Genomic DNA, 22,587 nt, shown 5'->3' with positions numbered 1-22,587 from the left:
GATCTCCAAAAAGTCCTGGACAATCATTCCAAGGTATTTGAGACTCCCAAAGGTCTCCCACCTATGCGTGATCATGATCATGCTATTCATCTGATTCCAGGAAGTGTTCCTCCAAACATCAGGCCGTACAGATATCCCTATGTCCAAAAAAGTGAAATTGAACGTATGGTTGCAGAAATGCTAGAGGCTGGTATAATTCAACCGAGTCAAAGTTCTTTCTCAGCTCCAGTAGTATTGGTGCACAAGAAGGATGGATCATGGCGCATGTGTCCGGATTATAGGGAGCTCAACAAGCTCACTATTAAAGATAAGTTCCCCATTCCTGTTATTGATGAATTACTGGATGAATTGCATGGATCAATTTACTTCACCAAGTTGGATCTTCGTTCAGGATATCATCAAATCAGAATGAAGATTGAAGACATTCCGAAAACGGCATTTAGAACTCATGAGGGTCATTATGAATTTTTGGTCATGCCTTTTGGCCTTACCAATGCACCTTCAACATTTCAAGGTTTGATGAATTCAATTTTCAAACCATTCCTTAGAAAATTTGTGTTAGTATTTTTTGATGATATACTAATCTACAGCAAGTCTTGGAAGGATCATGTTGAACATGTTGACAGGGTGCTACAACTATTGGAGGAGAAACAATTATATGCAAAAAGATCCAAATGTTTCTTTGGAGTCCAGGAGGTGGAATATTTGGGTCATATTGTATCTCATGAAGGAGTTAAGGTAGACCCTAGCAAAATTAAAGCCATTAAGGAATGGAAAATCCCCACATCCATAAAGCATCTGCGAGGATTTCTTGGGTTGACAGGGTATTATCGCAAGTTTGTTAAGAATTATGGGAGAATAGCAGCACCTCTAACAACATTATTGAAGAAAGATTCATTTTCATGGACTCCGGAAGCAACAAAGGCCTTTGAACATCTTAAAGAGGCAATGTGCCAAGCACCGGTCTTAGCTACACCGGACTTCACAAAAACCTTTATTGTGGAATGTGATGCTTCAGGAAATGGAATTGGTGCTGTTCTAATGCAAGATGAAAGACCCATTGCTTTTGAAAGTCGTCCAATCAAGGGAAAGTTTTTAAGCAAAGCTATTTATGAGAAGGAAATGTTGGCAATACTCCATGCACTTAAGAAATGGCGACCCTACCTAATGGGAAGACACTTCAAGGTAAAAACGGATCATGATAGCCTTAAATACTTTTTAGAACAAAGATTATCCTCTGAAGAGCAACAAAAGTGGGTCACAAAGATGTTGGGTTATGACTTTGAAATCATCTACAAAAAAGGGAAGCAAAATGTGGTGGCAGATGCACTCTCAAGAAAGGATGAGGATGTGGAAGCATTGTTGTGTGCCATTTCTATTATCCAACCAGATTGGATAAACGAAGCAAGGGAGGAATGGAAGAATGACGAAGAAGTGTGGGCACTTATTCGAAAGCTACAACAAGATTCCAGTACTTCTGATACATTTAGCTGGCAAAATGATTCGTTATGGTACAAAGATCGCTTATACCTCTGTAAGAATTCCCAGCTAAAACAAAAGATTCTTATGGAATTGCACACTTCTCCCTTAGGAGGGCACTCAGGATTTTTAAAAACTTACCACAGGGTTAAGAAGGAATTTTTTTGGGATGGCCTTAAATCAGATATTCAAAAGTTTGTGGCGGAATGTTTGGTTTGCCAACAAAATAAAGTTGAAACAATTAAGACACCGGGTCTATTACAACCTTTATCCATTCCAAGCCAACGTTGGGAGGAGGTTTCAATGGATTTTATCACAGGTTTACCCAAGTCTGAGGGAAAGAGTGTCATCATGGTGGTAGTTGACAGACTTACCAAGTATGCACACTTTTGTGCATTATCACATCCATTTAAAGCCAGTACAGTTTCTACTGCATTTATGGAAACAGTTCAAAAGCTACATGGAAACCCAAAGATTATTGTAAGTGACAGAGATCCCATTTTCACTGGAAATTTTTGGACAGAATTATTTTCTTGTCTTGGTACTCAGTTAGCTCATAGCTCATCTTATCATCCTCAATCTGATGGGCAAACTGAGATAGTAAACAAATGTTTGGAAGGATATCTTCGTTGCTTTGTATCTGATAAACAGACACAATGGGTCAAATGGTTGCCTCTGGCTGAATGGTGGTATAACACTTCCTTCCATACAGCAACAAAAATGACCCCATTTATGGCACTTTATGGGTATCAACCACCATCCATCACATCATATTTAAGAGAAAATTCTAAGGTTCAGGCAGTGGAACATCACATCGAACATCAACAACAAGTCCTCCAACTCTTAAAGGATAACCTCGTGTTGGCACAAAATAGAATGAAACAACAGGCAGATCAACATCGCAGTGAAAGAAGTTTTGATGTAGGTGATTGGGTATTCCTACGGCTACAACCATATAAGCAAATGTCCCTAAAGCAAGCTAAGAAGGATAATAAATTATCACCAAAGTATTATGGTCCGTACAAGGTGTTGCAAAAGATTGGTACTATGGCATACAAATTGGAGCTTCCTGCAGCTTCTCGATTGCACCCAGTTTTCCATGTTTCATGTTTAAAGAAGGTTATAGGTGACAAGCTCCCAATTCAAACAATATTGCCAGAACTTGACGAGGAAGGAAAAATTATATTGGAACCGGAAGCAGTCACAGAAACAAGAACTCGACAGCTACGAAATCGATCAATTTCAGAGTATCTTATCAAGTGGAAGAACTTATCCGCTGAAGATTCCACATGGGAGGATGAGAATTTTATGCAGAAGTATCCAGAACTACTCAAGCGTTGAGGACAACACTTTTTTGAAGGAGAGGGGCATGTTGGGTCCCTATAATACTAGTGATTACCCCATTACTATTGTAGTTATACCCCTTATTTATATTGTTGTGCCCCTATTACCCCCATATTGTTATTTCTGTGCCCCATAGAATCCCTCTATTGTTATTTTTGTGGCTTTATATTATTATTGTTAGGTCGGCTGGATTATATTGTGACTCCCTAGACTCTTATATATAGAAAGGAGGTTTTGTCATTTGTATCATCCAAGAATTGTTCATTTATGTAATGTAAAGGAGGTTGCCCCCTCGAAGAGGCTGAATTCTAAGGCGTGGATCTCTCTTTTCTATCTTTGTGTGAGCTGGTTTCATAACAGATATCCTGTTAATTTAAGATTTACTGAAGAATGTTAGATATTAATTTGCATCCCTATTTTCTAAATAGACCATTTTTAAAACTACATTTCCATGAAGGCAAGAATAGTCCAGTAGCACAATTGGAGTATTCTATTTTTGTAAGGAATGTTAACAATTCAAGTAATAATTACTTACACAGCCATTTCTCCTCCAACAATATCAGGAGTTTTGAATACCCTTGATACTAGAGCCTTTAAGGTTTTTTATGATCTTCATATCGATAATGAGAAACCTCATCTTTTTGAGGTTTTCAGGAACAATGGCTACAGTAAGCATCAACACCTGAAAGCCTTCCAAAAAGTGGAAAAAGGACCTAGAGCTAAGACTAATCCTGACAATCCTATTGCCATTGTTCATCTTCCTTTTATTCTAGGAACAATGGACAAGTTGGCTCATATTCTTAAGAAGAGAAATATCTTTGCAACCTTTAAGCCGCTTAACACTATAAGGCCTGTCAAAGACCAAATTAACCCCTCTAACACTAAGGGGGTTTACATGATCCCTTGTTCTTGCGGGAAACCTTATATAGGTGAGAGAGGTCGGTCTATCAAGCGTAGAATTCAAGAGTACGTTGCAGACATTAGGCATAATTGCTCTTGCTCTTCGGCTCTTGTTGAGCATCCTATAAAAGCAAAGCATCACATTTGCATTGAGGATTATTTTGTCCTTGCTAATATCTCTCATTACCATCACAGAAAGTTCAGAGAAGCTATCAAGATAGAGAAACGGGCAGCCAACAATCTAAACAGGGATGACGGCTGAAGAGTTAGTAGAGATTGGATCCCTACTCTTTCCTCGAAATTGTCTTCTTCTTAATTTCCTTCTTTTTTTTCTTAAATTTTCTCCCTTTGCCTCCTTGTGTTTTTACTTTTTTCTCTTTAGTTCTTCTTTCCCCCTTTCTGTTTATTTTATCTATTCTATGATTAACTCTTCTTCAGGTATATTTTAATGTTTCTTATGATTATTAATATTTAGGTATATTTTAACGTTTGTTATGATTATTAATATTTAGGTCTATTTTAATCACTTTTATGATTATTATTTTTCTTATTTATTAATTTTAAAAAATTATATTTCTATTTATTCCCTTATTTTATTAATTTAGTCTATGCTCGGTAATTTTTCTATTTGTTTTGTTATATATTATTATCCTTATTTTTATTTCATTTCATATAATTTTATTTATTTCTTTATTTTATTTTATTTTATCTTATTATTATTTATTTTGTCAGTTATTAAGTTGACCTTATAGTCTTTCTTATTAGATATTTAGTCCTAATTTTATTTGATCCCTATTTTCTTTATTTTATTACTTTATATTAATTATTATATATAATAAATATTTTCATATATATTAGTTTTATAAATATTTATATTTTTATAATATTTGTTTATTTTATAGTATTAATCTTTCATTATAATTTATTTAATCCTAATTTTTACTCTTAATTATTCCTAATAAGTTAATAACTTATATTCACTTTCCTATTTATTAACTTTCTATTAATTATTATAAATGGGTGAACAAATATATATATATATATATATATATATATATATATATATATATATATATATATATATATTTGCGGCCTCAATCAAATGTATACATACTTCTGTAAAGGCGTGAACCTGTTTATGGGTATAAGATTTGAGAAAGTCTCTGTGGCGGCCTCGGATTTGAATTGATGCTTTTTCATATATTCTAAACTCGCCAATATTTTAAAACTCCGACTCGGCTGGCTCGATTTCTTTGACTCAATCGTTGTAAAAAATACATTAAATATTTATTTTTTATATAAAAAAACATAATTTTAAAGATTTTCATTCATGTTTCCAAACACACAGCATTAGAATATAGATAGAAGACAACATATGATCAAAGTAGGCTCATGAATATATCCATTATATCAAAATGGCACCTAGTGCACTGCCCAATACATACATGATGATGATATAGAGATCAAAACAAAAACACATAACCAAGGAGGCTAGAAATGACCTCTACAACAAAAGTAAATTGTGACCAGTACTATTGGCTACTGCTAGAGGAGCCAAAATCATCTGGCTCAACCTCTAGATCAGAGTCAGACAGGCCAACCCATGGCTCCTCATCATCATCATCTCCAACTGCAATTGTAGAAGTGGTAGCACTAGCAGGCTGTGTAGCAGCTGCAAGATGAGATAGACGAGATATGCGCTTCTGTCATGGCTGAGCAGAGGAAGCGCCTGCAACTGGAGGACTTGGGGTTGGCCCTGATGCTGGTACAAGTGGATCAGGATCTGCATTCAACTGAACATTATGTTTGAGTGATGCCTCCACCTGTAAATCCAAATCAAGATCCTCATCAGAATCAAATTCTGTTGGATGACTCTCCACTACCCAATCTGATGTTGGATCAATGTCTTCTAACACAATGGGATCTGAATCAGGTATTTTGTTCAGCAATTGGTTGCGTCTGTGCCGGAGGTTGTATTGGACATAGACTAGATTATTTAACTGTTTTTTATCCAAACGGTCTCTCTTCTTCATGTGAATCCTCTCAAAGACAGACCAATTGTGCTCACACCCAGTAGCACTGCAAGTTTGACTCAAAATACGAATTGCAAACTTCTGCAATTCAGGACAATGGTTACCAAAAGCCTCCCACCATTGTGCTGCAAAAAAAATAGGAGTGTAATGAGTTAGCTCAACAAACTTACAAATTATATCCAACTTTCAAATTATAAACAATTTAAAAAAATAAGTATTAAGAATTTGAAAATTGAATTTTTTGTTTACCTAACTCATATAAAATTTAATTATGCAATTTATTTGCTATGGCAAACAACGAATAAAATCACAACTGCAATTTTCCACCATAAAATTATTGTGGAATATAAAATACTGAAAACTGAGAAATTCTAGCACACAAAAGAATTTTGACACAGTTATTTTGGACAATTGTGCCCGGAAAAACCCAATGCGAGAAAACTGGTGCAGCAGATGAGGGTTTTATTATTATTCTTCACGAGCAATTCTGAGTACAATTATTTAGATGCCCAACTGGCGATCTAATCTGAGAAAAATACTGACAAATCTAGTGAGAAATTTTCTCACCCCACAATTATTTGATGCCTTCCGAAATTACCTCCCCAGCCGCTGTGTTGAGCCTCCTGTGTCACCCTCTACGCAGAACTTACGCTAGCCCTTGAGAATTTCGGCCTGTCTTCCTTTGCCTCTTCCGCAGACTAGAAACCTTCCCCCCGGAATATTGTTTCCCTCCTCTTCCACCTGCTACTCACCCTTTGGCTCTATCTTCTCCGTTGAGTTACTGATACTGAGAAAATCGAACTGCCTGGGCCACCGAGTATCTGCAGACAGCACTGGTGTATTCTCCATCACTGCAACAATCTACTCTTATAATCCATTGTTGGACCACCAACGACCAAGATTAAAACTTAATCAATGGCTAGGACCATCTTTGGATTGATTCGTGTGAGTTTCTAGATGATTCTCACCTTATCTCAATTAATACTGATTAATTAACCATATTCCATAAGTTTAGACTTAGGAAATATTTAGAAAACGGTTAATAATCTAATTGAGACACTTCTAGGCAGAATTTCCAGAAACGATTTTTGGGTTTTTGAGATATCATGTATTCTAGCCTCTCAACCAAATTTTGTGGCTAGAACACATCCGATGCTACAAAAACTAACACTCCCTCTTAGCAAGGAATGTGTTCTAATGCTGTACACCCTGCCACAACACTTTGTCTCTGTATCAACTCCAGTCACGCTGTTGATGTTTGGTTGTTGCTTCCCACCAACCATTGCGCAACTCTAATATACGCTACATCTGTGTTGTTGTTGACCCAGATGCACTGTTGTCAACACTGCATTTGCACTGCAACTCCCTCTCATCTGTTGTTGTTGCAACTAAGAATCATCCAAGGTAATCTAGCTCTGCTACTGAAACAAACCCATTTGTTCTCTAAAATAGATGAACTTAGCTCTTCCTAAAGCTTTCGTGAGTATATCTGCAACCTGCACTTTCAAGGGAACATATTGTACTTGGAATGCTCCACGTTGTACACAATCTCTGATAAAATGGCATCGAATATCTATGTGTTTCGACCTGTCATGAAACACTGGATTCTTGTAGAGCTTTATGCAACTCTCATTATCACAATAGACATTGGTCACCTCCATCTTCTGCTAGAACAAGCTCACTAGCAGCGTCCAAAGCCATATAGCTTCACGCGTAGTTGTGTTTGCTGCCATATACACTGCTTTTGTAGAGCTCAGTGCTACTGAGTTCTGCTTCCTGCTACACCAAGAAACCATTCCTAATCCAACACTGACGTAGTATCCATAGGTAATTTTCTTGTCCACTAAACTGCTTGCCCAATCTGCATCTGTAAATCCACATAATCTGACATCATCTCCTCGGGTATATCTTAACCCATATTCAACTGTGCCACGCAAATACCTCAGAATGTGCCTCACTACTGCCCAATGTACCCTCTTCGGTTCTACCATGAACTGACTAAGGGTGTTGACTGCGAAGAAAATATCTGGCCTCGTATTGATTAGATACATGAGAGATCCTATAAGTTGTCTATACAAAGTGGGGTCGACGTCCTTGTCATCTGATGTGTCTATCTTCTTCCAGTTGGTGATCATGGGCGTAGACATGGGTCTATAATCCTGCATTCTGAACCTTTTCAAAATATTTGTAGCGTACCTTCCTTGTCCAAGGAAGATCTCCCTATTCTTCTGCCATACTTCTAATCCTAGGAAAAAGTGCATCAACCTCAAATCCTTCATGTCAAATTCTAATGCCAGGTTCCTCTTACAGTCCTCTATGAGCCCTGATGATCTTGTCAAAAACAGATCATCCACATATAAAACTAGAATGAGAGGCTCACCTTCTACCATCAAATAGTAAAGTTTGGGATCTGCGTCACTCTTGACGAACCCCATCTGCAGCAAGTAGCTGCCAATCCTACCATACCATGCCCTGGGAGCCTGCTTGAGTTTGTATAGAACTTTCTTCAGTCTGCACACGTGAGTGTGCCTCTCATGTGTCTCAAAGCCCTCTGGTTGTTTTGTGTACACTTCTTCCTCTAGCACCCTGTTCAAGAAGGTTGTCTTGACGTCCATCTGGTGAATCTGCCATCCTATCTAAGTTGCTAGGGATATAAATGACAGGATAGAAGTGTATCTGGCAACTGGGGCGAAGGTTTCCTCATAATCTATCCCTTCTTTCTATGCATACCCCTTTGCCACGAACCCATCCTTGTATTTCTTGACACTGTCGTTTGCAACATATTTGATTTTGTAAATCCACCTAGAACCTACAACTGATCTATCTTTTGGCCTTGGCACTACCTCCCAAACATCATTCGTCATGATAGAAATACACTCTTCTACCATGGCATCTACCCGTACCTGATGTTGTGCGGCCTCCTCAAAGATGGAAGGTTCTGCAACCTAAGCTACCAATGCTTGGTACCTGTCAGGTTGTTTGTGTTGTCTTTTTTTTGTCCTAGGAGTTCCAATAAACTCCTCCGCATCTCTCAATGTCTGATGAACCTCTCTGCTGGCTCGACCACTAGTCGTGGGAGGTTCAGCCATCTCCTCCTCATCTTGCCTCTGCTGCTCCATCTGCTATGAACTTCGTGAATTTCCTGCACCTAAGGAAATACTAGTATAGGTCATAGTACTCGATCCTTGTGACTGTCCTCCTGCCTGTCCCATTGGCTTCCCCTATTGTTGGATGAAAGGAGCTTCTGCTAAATGATTCTAATCACCAGCAGGCATCTCACGAGATCTCCTAAAAGCTCAGTCCTCCATGAACTTCATGTCTCGCCTTATTACAATATTCCTATTGCTAGGAGTGTAGATTTTGTATGCCTTTCAGGTTTCGTTGTACCCAACAAAGAACCCCTTCTCTACAGCCTGATCCAGTTTAGTATGTTTATCATTTGGCATGTGGCAATAAGCAACGCTGCCAAAAATTCTGAAGTGGCTAACTTCTAGTTTCTTACTTGTGACAACTCCTTCTGGCATTTTCTTCCCCATTGCTCTATGAGGAGTGTTATTCTGGATATATATTGTTGTGTTACATGCCTTTGCCCATAGAAATTTGGGTAGATCCTCGTCATATAACATAGCCTTTGCAACTCCAACAATGGTTCTATTTTTCCGCTCCGCTACACCATTCTGTTGTGGATTATATGGAGTTATCCATTCTCTCTTAATGCCTTCCTTTGCACAGAAATCTGTGAATTCTTTATCAATATATTCTCCACCATTATCTGAGCTAAGCATCTTGATCTTCTTCCCTATCGCATTCTCCATGAGATCTTTAAACTCTTTGAAACAATCGAAGACCTCATCTTTAGTCTTCAAGAAGTAGATCCAGGTTTTCCTGGAATAGTCATCAATAAAGGTGACGAAATATTCAGCACTGCTGAGAGCTCTAGTGGACACCGAGCAACAAATATCTGAATGTATAAGTCCTAACATGCCATCAGCTTTGTTGTCACTTCTTGGAAATGCGGCCTTAGCATACTTCCCAAGTACGCATCCTCTGCACACATCATCGTGTTCCGTGCTAAGTTCTGGAACCCTTGTTACTGTTTCCCTGAGCCTCCTAAGTGCTCCATGGTGAAGATGTCCCATTCTCTTGTGCCATAACTCATTCAGCTCCTTCCCACTACTACTGTCACTGCCTATTAGTGCCATTAGAGAATCAATCTATAACCGGTACAATCTGTTACTTCAAACTCCAATTTGTCTTACCTTTTTCCAGCTCGGGTGTTTTACATACACTTTCTTCCCTACGAAGTGAATATCATACCCCTTATCCTGTAAATTAGATATTGAAATCAGGTTCATACCCAATCCTGGCACATGCAATACATATGTAGCGTTATTGCTTGCTCTTGACTCCCTCTGAAAATCTATGGTACCTCCCCCTACTGGAGTACATTTTGTTTTGTTTCCCATAGTAATCTGGAAGTCCATCTGCTCTTCCTTGTAGCTAGAAAAATATTCTTTGACCCCTGTCATGAGTTGATGCCCCACTATCTATATACCAGACACCTTTTGAAGTTGATCCTGATAAGCAAGCAAATTCGTCCTCCAATCTGGAAGACAAATTTGAAGTCTCTTGAATGTTACTTTTGTCCATGGCTATGTTGAAGAATTTATAGTGTGTTATTCCTCTTTTCCACCCCGACGTTGGCTCTACTCTAGCAAACTGCTGCAAAAACCCTCTGCGTCCAGCTAGAGATCTGCTCAACGAGAAAATTTGAGTTGCTCCCTCTGCCTCTAGAATCACTTGCTCTGGAAGGATCGAATTTTTCTGCCCCTCTCAGAAAAATCGGTCTTCCTCAAGCAATTCGGCCTCCTAGCAAAAACACTGCGCTACCCCTTGGGAATTTCGACCTGTTGCCCACACTAAGCAGTGAAATTCCTTCTTTTCGCTTCTAAGCTCTCCGGTTGATCAATTGTGTTTTGATACCATGTGAAAGTTTTATCTATTGCAGCTACTAGAAATTATTCTTCTAACTGAAAATTTAATTATGCAACTTGTTTGCTACGGCAAACAACGAATAAAATCACAACTGCAATTTTCACCATAAAATTACTGTAGAAAATAAAAAACTGGAAACTGAGAAATTCTAGCACAACACACAAGAATTTTGACATAGTTATTTTTGGACAATGTCCCCAAAAAAACCCAATGCGGGAAAGCCGGTGCAGCAAATAAGGTTTTTATTATTATTCTTCAACAGCAATTTTGAGTACAATTATTTAGATGCCCAACTGGCGATCTAATCCAAGGAAAATACTGACAAAATATAGTGAGGAATTTTCTCTCACCCCACAGTTATTTTCTGCCTCTGAAATTACCTCCTAGCCTCTGCGTTGAGCCTCCTACATCACCCTCTGTGCAGAGCTTACGTCGGCCCTTGAGAATTTCGGCCTACCTTCCTTTGACTCTTCCGGAGACTAGAAACCTTCCTCCCGGAACACTGTTGCCCTCCTCTTCCACCTGCTACTCACCCTCTGGCTCTATCTTCTTTGTTGAGTTACTGCTACTGAGAAAATCAAACTGCCTAGGCAACTGAGTATCTGCACTGGTGTACTCTCCATCACCACGTCGATCTCCTCTTATAATCCATTGTTGGAGCACCAACAGTGAAGATTAAAACTTAATCAATGGTTAGGATCATCTTTGAATCGATCTGTGTGACTTTCTAGATGATTTTCACCTTATCTCAATTAATATTGATTAATTAACCATATTCCCTAAGTTTAGACTTAGGAAATATAAAAAAACAGTTAATAATCTAATTGAGACACTTTTAGGTGGAATTTCTAGAAACGATTTCTAGATTTTGGAGATCTAATGTATTCTAGCCTCTCCACCAAATTTTGTGGCTAGAACACATCCGATGCTACAAAAACTAACAAATATCTAGCCTGTTGTTAACCAAGTACATCACAAATACAATCAATTGTTTGTACATCGTGGGATTCACCAAATTTGAATCTTCAATCCCAAGAAATAGTGTATTGCCAAAATCCTACATTTTAGCCTCTGAGGCAAACTTCTTCTAGCACTGAGGCAGGTCTTCCTATCGTAGTCCTGGTTGCTCCCTCTATCATGCAAGCAAGTCCTTTTGTTGTAGTTGTAAGAAAGTCTTTCTATTGTAGTTGCTCCCTTTATCACGTAATCAAGTCCTTCTGCTATGGTATCCTCAAGGAAAGCATACTGCTCCTAGAGACCTGTCTCTGACCATCTAGTCTGCCAATCTCAATCACATAACATCCTCTTAGAAGGTTGCTCCTCCCTCTTTGCCTGACTTTCTCCTCCCTTGGAAGTGGAAGCTCTTCCTATTGTCAAACATGATCTTGGATGTCAATTTGTACAATTTCTTCCTTTCGAACACCAAACATTCTTAAGAATCTGACCATTTATGACAGGAGCAAAAATCTTCTCCTAGTCCACTCCCTCTTACTGGAAGAATCCTCTTGTCACAACCTTGCCTTGTACTTCCTGATGCTGCCATCTACTGCATGAATCATTGCCTTGGGCCTTCACGATGTACCTGCAAACCTCATCCAGGAGGCCATGGAAGAAACAATTATAACCAAGCAAAGAATACAAAGACAAGAGGCTAACCAAGGAATAAAATAATAATAATCAAGAGAGAAAGATATGAAGTACTTATCTTTTAATCACAAAAGAAACTGTTGGGGGTTGTAGGGAATTATCAACTCCCTCTTGATTCTTGCCTTCTTAATGAACTCCATTTGCAATCTTAGATTCCTTTGTCTTCTTCTGAGGTGGATGCTCATTCTCATCCTTAACATCAGTTGTTGATGCATGTTGCTTTCCTTTTTCTACATAAGAGCTAGGGTTTTTTCATCCTATGGATTCATCAAGTTATCTAGCCACACCAAATGCTCAACAGCGAGCTAACATCAATACCAAGTCATTGTCATGCTATTAAGGGGATAAACCAAGCATGCATCACATCAACTCCACTTGCATCCAACACTCTAGGTCTTGCTCTAGGGTTTTATCTTACAAACCCTGGGACTTTTTCATCCAAGACTTCAATACAAGTTGTAACTTCCAAGTCTTCTAGGGTTTACAAACCCTAAGTCTTACAACTCTTGAACCACACAACCATAAAGATTCCAAAGAAAGGCACATACTTTAATACAAGTGTTATGATAAGCTCTTTTCTTGCTTTATAAAAGTAGGTGAAGGAGCCTTTCTCCTCAGCTCCCTCTAGCTTACATGATCCTCAAAATCAATCTTTTCCTGGTTTTTCAAGATCTCAATCAAGCATAAAGACTCCATGACGAATAAAAACAAACTTAGCTCCCTCAGAAGGTTCTTTGTCGTCTGTGCTTAATGTCTGAGGCCTTCACCCTCCTCTTGATCCAACTGCAGTCCTGTTCCTAGGGCAAGAACAGCCCTAAAACAAAGAAGAGATATATGTCCATGCCATGCCTTGCCTTCCTCAAAAATGCTCAAATCTGGGTTCATTCTACCATCATTCCATCTTGGTTTCATGCTATCAATAATTGTTCTTGTATTTACAGTAGGCATACGTTGTACCTCTTCTTCCTTTGGTTCTCAATGGTAGCATGTTCTTGAGTCCAAACAAAATTTGTCAATTCACGTACCTCTGTAAATGTTTTCAATGGTTGTTTAATGCCTGACTCTAGATCACTGCTTCAGCACAGCCATATGTAATCTAGTCTCCTTTCAATTGTATCCAGTGCAATTCTGGTTTGGAGTCTGCTTAGGAATTGGTCACATGATGAGAACTTGTGCTGTACCAGTGTCTCTTTCCTGCCTGCTAGTACTGTGCTGGACTTACTCAAATAGTATGGGTATGGGTATTCTACTATTCCCATTGAAAGTGCTTTCAATACAATGTAAGAAAGATATGACCAAGCCCCATTGCTGGAATAATGGAGATACACAAAATCTCACTTCAAATGTCCCTGACTGTTATGATTCTTCCAAGGCTTGTTTTCTTACTTAAATCTCTGCTCTTTTACGAAGCTCTAATACTATGATGAATTTTCTACAATAGTGCACAGTAGAAACTGATCTTCTGGTTTGATAATTACTTTCCAATGATTTCCAATCAAGTTATCTTATGTCACATCTATCATTAAGCAACTATACACAGAAAATATTAGCAGTCATGCAATGAAAACAGTAGGATCATAAAGAGATAGCCAAGCACAATAGCGACAGCAAATTTACCCTGGGAAAAACCCAGCAACTTTTCTTCTAAGAGAAATGTGTTCTTCAACAATATTTACAATTCCAAGAATATTCTAGAAATCTGTGCCACAAATCCAAGTCCAAGATACCAGTCAAACCTGGTCAAATACTAGCTAGTCAATGCTGGTCAAACCACAAAATTCTCAGAAATCAACGCTAGTCAACAGTCTGAAATTTCAGCCTGAGGTCAGGAACGGTCCTGCGGTCAACTGTGGTTTACTGCAGCCAAATTTGCAGTCAAAGTCTTCCTCTTCTGCAGTCAAACTTGCCCCTTTCTCTGCGGTCAAATTCAATCAATCTCTCAGTGAAACAGAGCAGGTAAAACTCGCTCAAAAGGCAGCTTTTTTATCACGGTCAAACTTCAGATTTCCTCCTCTTCACTTCACACATGTGGATCAGAAAATAGAAATGTGTGTGATTCGAATTGGTCAAATGAGGAAGTCAACTTATGTATTTATATTTGTCAAATGGGTGACTTTTGACCAAAAGTCACACCCTTTCATGGTGGTGCCGACTTGACCATTTGGGGCCTACATGAAGCCCAAAAAATACAATTTTTAAATTTCATTATTTTCCTTGCCCAGCTTGGGAGACCTTTTGGCATGCGGGAATACCTCCCGATGCTACCCAAAAATCAATAATGGTGCCACGCGAGATGGATTTCAAGGCATCAGAAAATCTATCTAACATTTTTATATTCCAGTTCCCTCGAAAGAATGTATTTTATTTGATGCAGTTCATGTTACTTGGGAGAAGTAACATTTCAAAAGTTATTAGTGCTAGTCTTAAACTAGTAGGTAGCCATTAAGGTCTGTAGTTATTGTAAAAGGATTCTAACTTTTGACCCAACGAACAAGATAGTTTCGTTAAAGAAATTTTCCACTTTGAAAACTAATAATGTTCTTGATCAGAAAAAAATGGAACAATCATCTCTCTATATATTTATATATAATTGTCAGATTATAAAGCAAAAGCCAATACCTGAACCTTTGTAAGTGGAGCAGAAATAACACCATGTTTCTGTTTTGGACAGCCAATGACCAAAGCCCAATATCTTCGCTCCACAGTCCTCTGATAATGAGTGAAATCCTTGACAGATAAAACAAAAGAAATACATTAGAGCCCAAAATATATTTTCAATACAGCCATTAAGAAAATTATTAAACCATTTCCCAGATCTCACAGTGACATACCAACGCAGTTACATAAATTTATCAATAGAACTAAGGCTTTAGGCTTGTCTGTAATATTAATGCACCTTGGGTGTGCATGCTGCATCTGTATTCTCTTGAAACAATGTGTGAAGAAGTTCAATACTTTCCTGTGTCCTCCCCATGACCAAAATGCCACTACTTTCTCTGTCAAGTCTGTGCACCTACCACCAAACCGAGCAGCTGATTACAGTAATGGAATAAACTTTTCGCTTTGTTTCAAGGCCTCCCAGAAACCATACATAAAAATATTGAGAATTGAGGCAAGAATTCCTTTCCAGTTGCTCCTATAAAAAATATCACATTCATAATTGAAATATAAACAAAAATACATTTCAGTGAAGAATAAACAGAGAATTGAAATGGTACCAATAAATGGAAGCCGTTGCACTTTTTCCCTAAAAAAAGTACATAAAAAAGACCAGATATTGAATAGAAAACCTTCTGTAATTTAAGCACTGACAGACAATTTGAGGCCTCAACAATGCCTACCATGCAAAACCTTCTCTGACTCACAAATGACCACAAAAAAACGGATCTACAAGATATATGAGATGTGAAGCTCCTGGCTGTCCCCAGCCTTCAAGCACAGTCAGCACCTTAAATAAACTCGCAGGAAACATCTACTAGTTGAATAAAATCCAACAGAAATTCTCCAGTACCCAATAAATATTAAATAATAACTTGGCAACTTAAGGTCTTTCAGCAAGGAAAACAAATACCATTGTTTTAACAATCAATCCAATAGAAATTCTCTAGTAGCCATTAAACGATAACTTGGCAACTTAAGGTCTTTCAGCAGGGAAAACAAACACAATTGTTTTAAGAATTAAGATTGTAGGGTCAAGTGGGTGTAGCTCGGGTGGTAGGTAGGAGTCGCTCTTATCCTCCCCACCGAGGCTCCAGTCCCTCCAAGATTGACATGCTCGCTCCTTGGGATTAATTTCTACATGAAAGATAACCGGTTCACCTAGACACGGGTGGATTTTTCGTCGATGTAGCTAGTATTGATCTCCAGTAAAGTGAACCACACAAAAAAAAAGAATCAAGATACTGCATCCTGAAGAAGACCCTTGCCCACCACATAATCCAGGCAGAGTTTGCAGCACACCACTTCCAGGGCGAGGCCATTTTTGCACTGGTTTCGCTTCTCCATCTCGTCTGGAGTTTTGCTGATTTGGCCACCGGTTGAGATTGGTACCCTCCATGGCATACATTTCCGAGAATTTTATTACCTTGCTGTCCCTCCCAGTGAGACCTGTTACCCATCCATACACATGGTAACTCTAGGAGAAAAATTTGGTAACTATAGGAGAAAAATCTGTACTATGACGTAGATTATCTACATCGTAGAAGATGATGACCAGCACTGTTCACACACAGCAGTCCCTTTAATGCCTCTCGGTCTTCATATGCTCAGCTTATTTTGCACATCAGCATATTCACTCAATGATGGTGGTTCAACACACATGAGGCACTTTAGTCATGGTTTTATAGGAAGTGTTTTAACTTTTCATTTAATGTATTAGACATTTAAGTAAGGATCATGGGTTGAGGTTGGAAAATGAATCATGATGCTTGGAAGTTATACTTGTTTGGTTATCTTCTCCTTCTAGTCAAGCGTGATCACCCCAGGTCTTTTCTTTCACCGTCTAGGAGAGGCACAAATAGGAGGCGTAGATTGAAATTTGAGATAGCACGACCATGTCCTTCCAACACCTTTCTCTGATTTGCTACCTTCTAAGTTGGTCATTGTTAGTCACACGTGGTTCCCTACTCTGATCATATAAGAAGAGAGGGTTGGAAATGCCTAGATGTTGAAGCAGCTGCAAAAAGAAAGAAAGAAAGAGCATGTGACAAATTTTGGAAGGCAGAAAAGTGGCAAGGGATGAATGATGATTAAAATCCAAGTTAACCTGAGCTATACCCCATCATGAGAGGCCATCACCCTAGTTCCCTACATATCATGCCTATCAAAGTCAAAAGGACTTTAAAAAACATCTCACCCTCTATGAGCAATGAATTCCCCATCTTAAGTGGGTCTTAAATAAAATTAAAGAAGCTCGCAAAGGAAGCTAATCAAATCAAAGTAAAAGGCTAAGTAAAGGGTGGGAAAAGTAGTGTCGAGGAAAGGGTAACTCAAGTGATGCAAGCACTTCTTGGTTGTAGTATATGTTAGTTAATAACCCAACATCATCATGGCAATCCAGTGTATCTTATACTTCGAGGTGCAGCACAATATGTACCAAAAGAAGACTCTAGAGATCTGCAAAACCAAACCCTACCCTATTCTAGAAATTGTCCATTAACACTTTCAGGTTCCTGCAAACATTTATTAGTCTTTTGTTCTAATCGTGCAATCCTAATGGCAATTATTGGAAAGCAAAACCTAACTAAAGGTCACTTGGAATTTCTGAGTTCTGCCTCCTAACTGGGCTGAGCAACTTCTGTGCAAAGCCTATCTCAGTTGTCTAGAGGACAAGGGAGTCAGAAACCCTTAACAAATTTCACACCATCAAAAGAGGACTATAAATGTGTTAATTTTTAGGGCTAGATTGTTCCCTGTTGTAGATAATTATATTTCTAAACTTTTTCAACAAATTCATATTATATTCACCCCATAACATCATATCATCATTAGCAATTATGTAGAGAGAACAATAACATCAACAATGCAGCGAAACAGTAAGGAACAATAGAAAAAAAGCATACACAATAGAGACACCAGGATTTAGGTCAGGGACTAGCGCAAAACCCTACAAGGGGGGAAACCCAACTAAATTCTTCTTCTTAGATATTCATCAAATGTTCAACTGAGATACAAAGTACAATAAGTATGAGACACATCTTTCAACATCCAATACATTAGGCCTCCTAGGCCAAACCTGGCAGCAGACAAGTATAGGGAGGTAGATCTCCAAGTAACATATTTCTCTGTCAAGTCACTGTCATATACATCATTGATACACTGCCATATCTTAGAGTGTCACAGACTACAGCGATATCAAGGTCACTGTCACTGTTATTAATCAAGGTCACTATCACTGTCATACATCAAAGTCATTATTATGCAACAAGGTCACTGTCATATCAAAGTTCACTGCCATATAAAGGTTACTGCCATACCATATCAAAGGTCAATGTTATACAAGTTACTGCCAAACAGCACATTATCATAATTGTCATCAAGAGTACTATATTGTTATCATTGTCATCAAGATTACTGTTATCACTGTCATCAAGATTATTGTTGTCACTGTCATCAAGATTACTATAGACCTATCATTATCACTGAAGATCACTATGCCATATATTATTATCACAACCCTACTGTCATGAGGATTTCCATAAGTATCACTTGTCAGCATATATAAATACGCTGCTATATATATCAGTCATATGTATGAGTAGTATTGTCAAGTCATCGCTCTCAAAGATCACATATAACACTGCTCCAAAGTATGGCATAGTAGGAACAGTCCTCATCATAAATGTAAATTACAAAGATACATTACAAGTCAGAGAAATGAATACAAGCCATAGAGAAATAGATATGAGCCATAGAGATAGGCCGAGCCTCAGAGAATTAGTACGAGGCACAAAAGATACAATGCGAGCCATAGAAATTATACAAGCCACATAGAGAATTGTAGCGAGCCATAGAAATTATGCAATCCAGAGAGATACAGTTGCATACCAGAGAAATTATACGAGCCACACAAAGAATTGTAGTGAACCATAGAAACTACGTGATCCACAGAGATACAATTGCAAACCATAGAGATATAATTGCAAGCCACAAAAATGAACCACAAAGATACAATGCGAACCTCAGAGACACAATGCAAGCCAGAGAGAATAATTTGTGCCACAGAAACATAATGCGTACATCTGAAATATAATGCGAGCCACAGAGTTATGTATGTGAGCCACTATGTTAAAATTGGCAACCAGGGCAAAACTTCATGTGGGTCATCTTATTCATGGCTGATAATATTTTTATTAGATTCCTCTCGTCGAGAGGTGTAGGATTGATATAAAGATCATCCGATTCCGATAAGTATTCATGGAGATATGAATTTATTTTGATTATGGAATTATTATCAAGCCGACCTACAACTCATGTAGGCTCAGAAGCCCAACAGTCGCATCTATTCACCCACCAACGTTGTGTATAAATATAAGAGGACTTTTCCTCATTTAGACTCACTCATTTCATCACATCTCTCTCTCTCTACTGCGCAGATATGAGTCTCTTCTCTACTGCGCTAAAATGGGTCTCTCTCTCTCACACATGTGAAGTCGGAAGCTGTTGAATTTGAAGCTGCAACTGTAGAAGTAAAGATTGACTTGCGTGGCCTAGAAGATCTCCTCTTTGGAACTGCGTTGTAGGTTCATCTCAACCTCCTTTGAAAGCCGCAACTTTTGGTGGTGGAATGAAGTCAATCCGACGAAAAGTTTGCAAGATATCGACTGCCCTAGTTTGAAGCTGGAAACTGCTGAAACTGAAGCTGCAACTGCAGAAGTAAAGATTGACTTGCGTGGCCTAGAAGATCTCCTCTTTGGAACTGCGTTGTAGGTTCATCTGAACCTCCTCTGGAAGCCGAAATTTTCGGTGGTGGAATGAAGTCAATCCGACGAACGGTTTGCAATATATCGACTGCCCTAGTTTGAAGCCGGAAACTGCTGAAACTGAAGCTGCAACTGCAGAAGTAAAGATTGACTTGCGTGGCCTAGAAGATCTCCTCATCTGAACTGCGTTGTAGATTCATCTAAACCTCCTCTGGAAGCTGAAACTTTTGGTGGTGGAATGAAGTCAATCTGACTGTCGGTTTGTGAGATATGGTCTACCATAGTTTGATAATGAAGCCGCTAATGCTGATGCTACTGATCTAGGGTTTGCTACTGCTGATATGAATCAGATTTATTGTACTATTTCTCTCTGCTGAATTATTGAAGATAAAAGAAGATTTGATCAAAGGGTTTCCCCACACATTGTGGGGTTTGTCCCTGTCTAGCCGCCACATCTTGTGTCTCTTGTCTTGGCTTGTTTTCTGTCGATCGTTTAATGTTCTATCTGCACTTTACTTTATGTACATGTGATTGCTAATCGGTGAAATATAATAAGAAAAAGAAGTAAACTGTTATAAGCATAGAACATACCATAACTTAACACACTATGAATAGATCTTAACCATAGATATAATGTGAGCCACAGATTTATGTATGCAAGCCACTGTGAATACAATACGAGCCACAGATTTATGTATGCAATCCATTGTGAATACAATACAAGCCACAGAGAAATACCATGCGATCTTGTCATGCGAGTCATGGAGAATGCTATACGATCTGTCATACAAGCCACTCAGGTAGACTGCGAGCCACATAAGTCCGAATTTTCATATCCAAATGGTGGAGGATAGACGCCCTATTATAGTTGATCATTCAAATGAAGGGACACATCCCTTAGGGCAAGTCGACTTGAGGCTGACTTGTGAATTTGGAGGTAAAGCTCAAATTCAAATAACATTTAAATATATTTGACAAATGCCTTAGTGATTACTCACCCAAGTTTGTGCCACATTAAATAATAATATTTATTTTATCCAATTGAATTATCTTAGGGGCAAGATGGTTTCTCCTTGGGGAAATTTGTCCCATAGTTGCCCAAATTTCAACAAAATGTAGACAAATTCTCTTCCTAACCCAATGCAAAAAGCAAGACCAAAAAGAGAAATGAATTCAATTGCAAATCTTTACACAGTCCTAATGATAATCACTCTGTGTCAAACCATATATGCTTCATAAGAAAAGGAGGCTCTAAACCTGCTTCAATCACACATCAACTTGATATGAATGTAAGTAGTGTGCTAACTTATGCAAACCAAATACTTCACACAGAATGCAATGTACTTGTTCAGATTTAAAGCTCAGTATTCATTTGAAAGACCTGTGTATGTGTTTTCAATCATAAACCTAAATCAACTCAAATTCCAATAAAAATATAAGTTCTGGAAAATGTATTGGCTGCCACAAATCCACAACAAGAAAGAATACAAGAAAGGACTACTGGATAGATACCCTGCAATCACAAGAGCTTAAAAGATGTTTTGATCAAGATCACTTATGAAAGCTACAAGACATTAATTTTAAGGTTATGTTCCTTTCTGAAACACTCTTATACGCTAATCCTTTCAAACTTAACTTTCCAAAAAGAATAAGACAACGCAAATACATATATATATATGTGTGTGTGTGTGTGTGTGTGTGTGTGTGTGTGTGTTAAAATATCACTGATACAAAACTCACAGATTTCAATAAGCAAGCAGCATATGTTATGTTCCCACACACAAGTATAGACCAATATGGAAATAATGTTACAGAAGCACCCTATAATCACAATATCTTCGACAAGCTGAACATTGTAACTCAAATGAATGCTTCTGATTTTAAACTCCAGGATTATATCCTTCTTATAATAAACTATACAAAATGAACTCACATGAACACAGCATTCAATGCATATTATCAAAATGCACATCAGTTTAGGCTTGCTACAGTTTAGTTGTGACATCTATAGAAATGATTCATTACAACTTTAATCTTTGTATTTCCCATATCTGCATAAACACAACTCAGGTATAGAATAGAAATATTGTACCGAAAAACAGAGTACTCAACACCACTCACTGTTGGCACACAAAACTTCTTAGATCTAAAAGCAGGAGTGTAGATTAGCACACCATGCTTGACATATCGAATATTAAACAAGCAGATCTACAACCTATAGAAATAAATGAGCAAAAAGGAAGGGCAACAGGCTGTGTTGGCAGACCCAAACAACCAGCCTGTTGCCTCCTGGAAGAGATTAAATCACAGAGTCGGTTAAACACACAAATGATAAAGTGCGAAACCTGGCATAGCCTTCATATATTAAAGAAATGCTCAATTTTTACATAACATGGAGATAGATCAGAATCCAGTGACCATAGGGAGTGATTCAGGACTCTAAACAATAGCATAACCTTGCAATGGAGTCGTTAACCTGGCCATGAGCCATGGCTAGACTTTTATAGCATTTACAGTACAATATAACGCCCAAGCTGTTGAGAAATCTAGGGCATCAAGATTAGGTGATTTCTCTATTAATGATAACTGTTTGTGAATGCTTTTTACTTCAATAGATTAGGATCTTCTCTTTAGTTAGATTATTATAGTGTTCTTCTTCATCAAACAGCTACCAAAGCATAAATAATAAAGAGACAAGAGACACAAAATGTAGGCAATCAGCTAGGGCCAAAACCTCTCCAACTTGAGAGGAAAACCCAAACGAATTC

The 22,587-nt window shown here is 38.2% G+C and overlaps 1 protein-coding gene across 4 annotated transcripts in view; it reads right to left on the bottom strand.

Moving 5' to 3' along the window:
• Positions 1-22,587, bottom strand: part of LOC149232442 (RNA pseudouridine synthase 3, mitochondrial-like) — a 142,357-nt gene that overhangs the window by 4,430 nt on the left and 115,340 nt on the right. For all 4 annotated transcript variants that reach the window (XM_089379414.1, XM_089379411.1, XM_089379412.1 and 1 more), the window contains 2 exons: positions 15,295-15,411; positions 15,018-15,125 (listed from right to left, as the gene is read on the bottom strand). In XM_089379414.1, the coding sequence (XP_089235540.1) occupies positions 15,018-15,125; positions 15,295-15,411 (225 nt within the window). The remainder of the gene's footprint in view (positions 1-15,017; positions 15,126-15,294; positions 15,412-22,587) is intronic.

The sequence above is a fragment of the Pinus tabuliformis genome, chromosome J (genome assembly GCF_031772625.1).
Source record: "Pinus tabuliformis cultivar Carrire ecotype Pingquan chromosome J, CPIR1, whole genome shotgun sequence".
Classification (NCBI taxonomy): domain Eukaryota; kingdom Viridiplantae; phylum Streptophyta; class Pinopsida; order Pinales; family Pinaceae; genus Pinus; species Pinus tabuliformis.
Note: the sequence above shows the minus strand (reverse complement) of the source record. Positions and strands in the feature narration are given on the sequence as shown.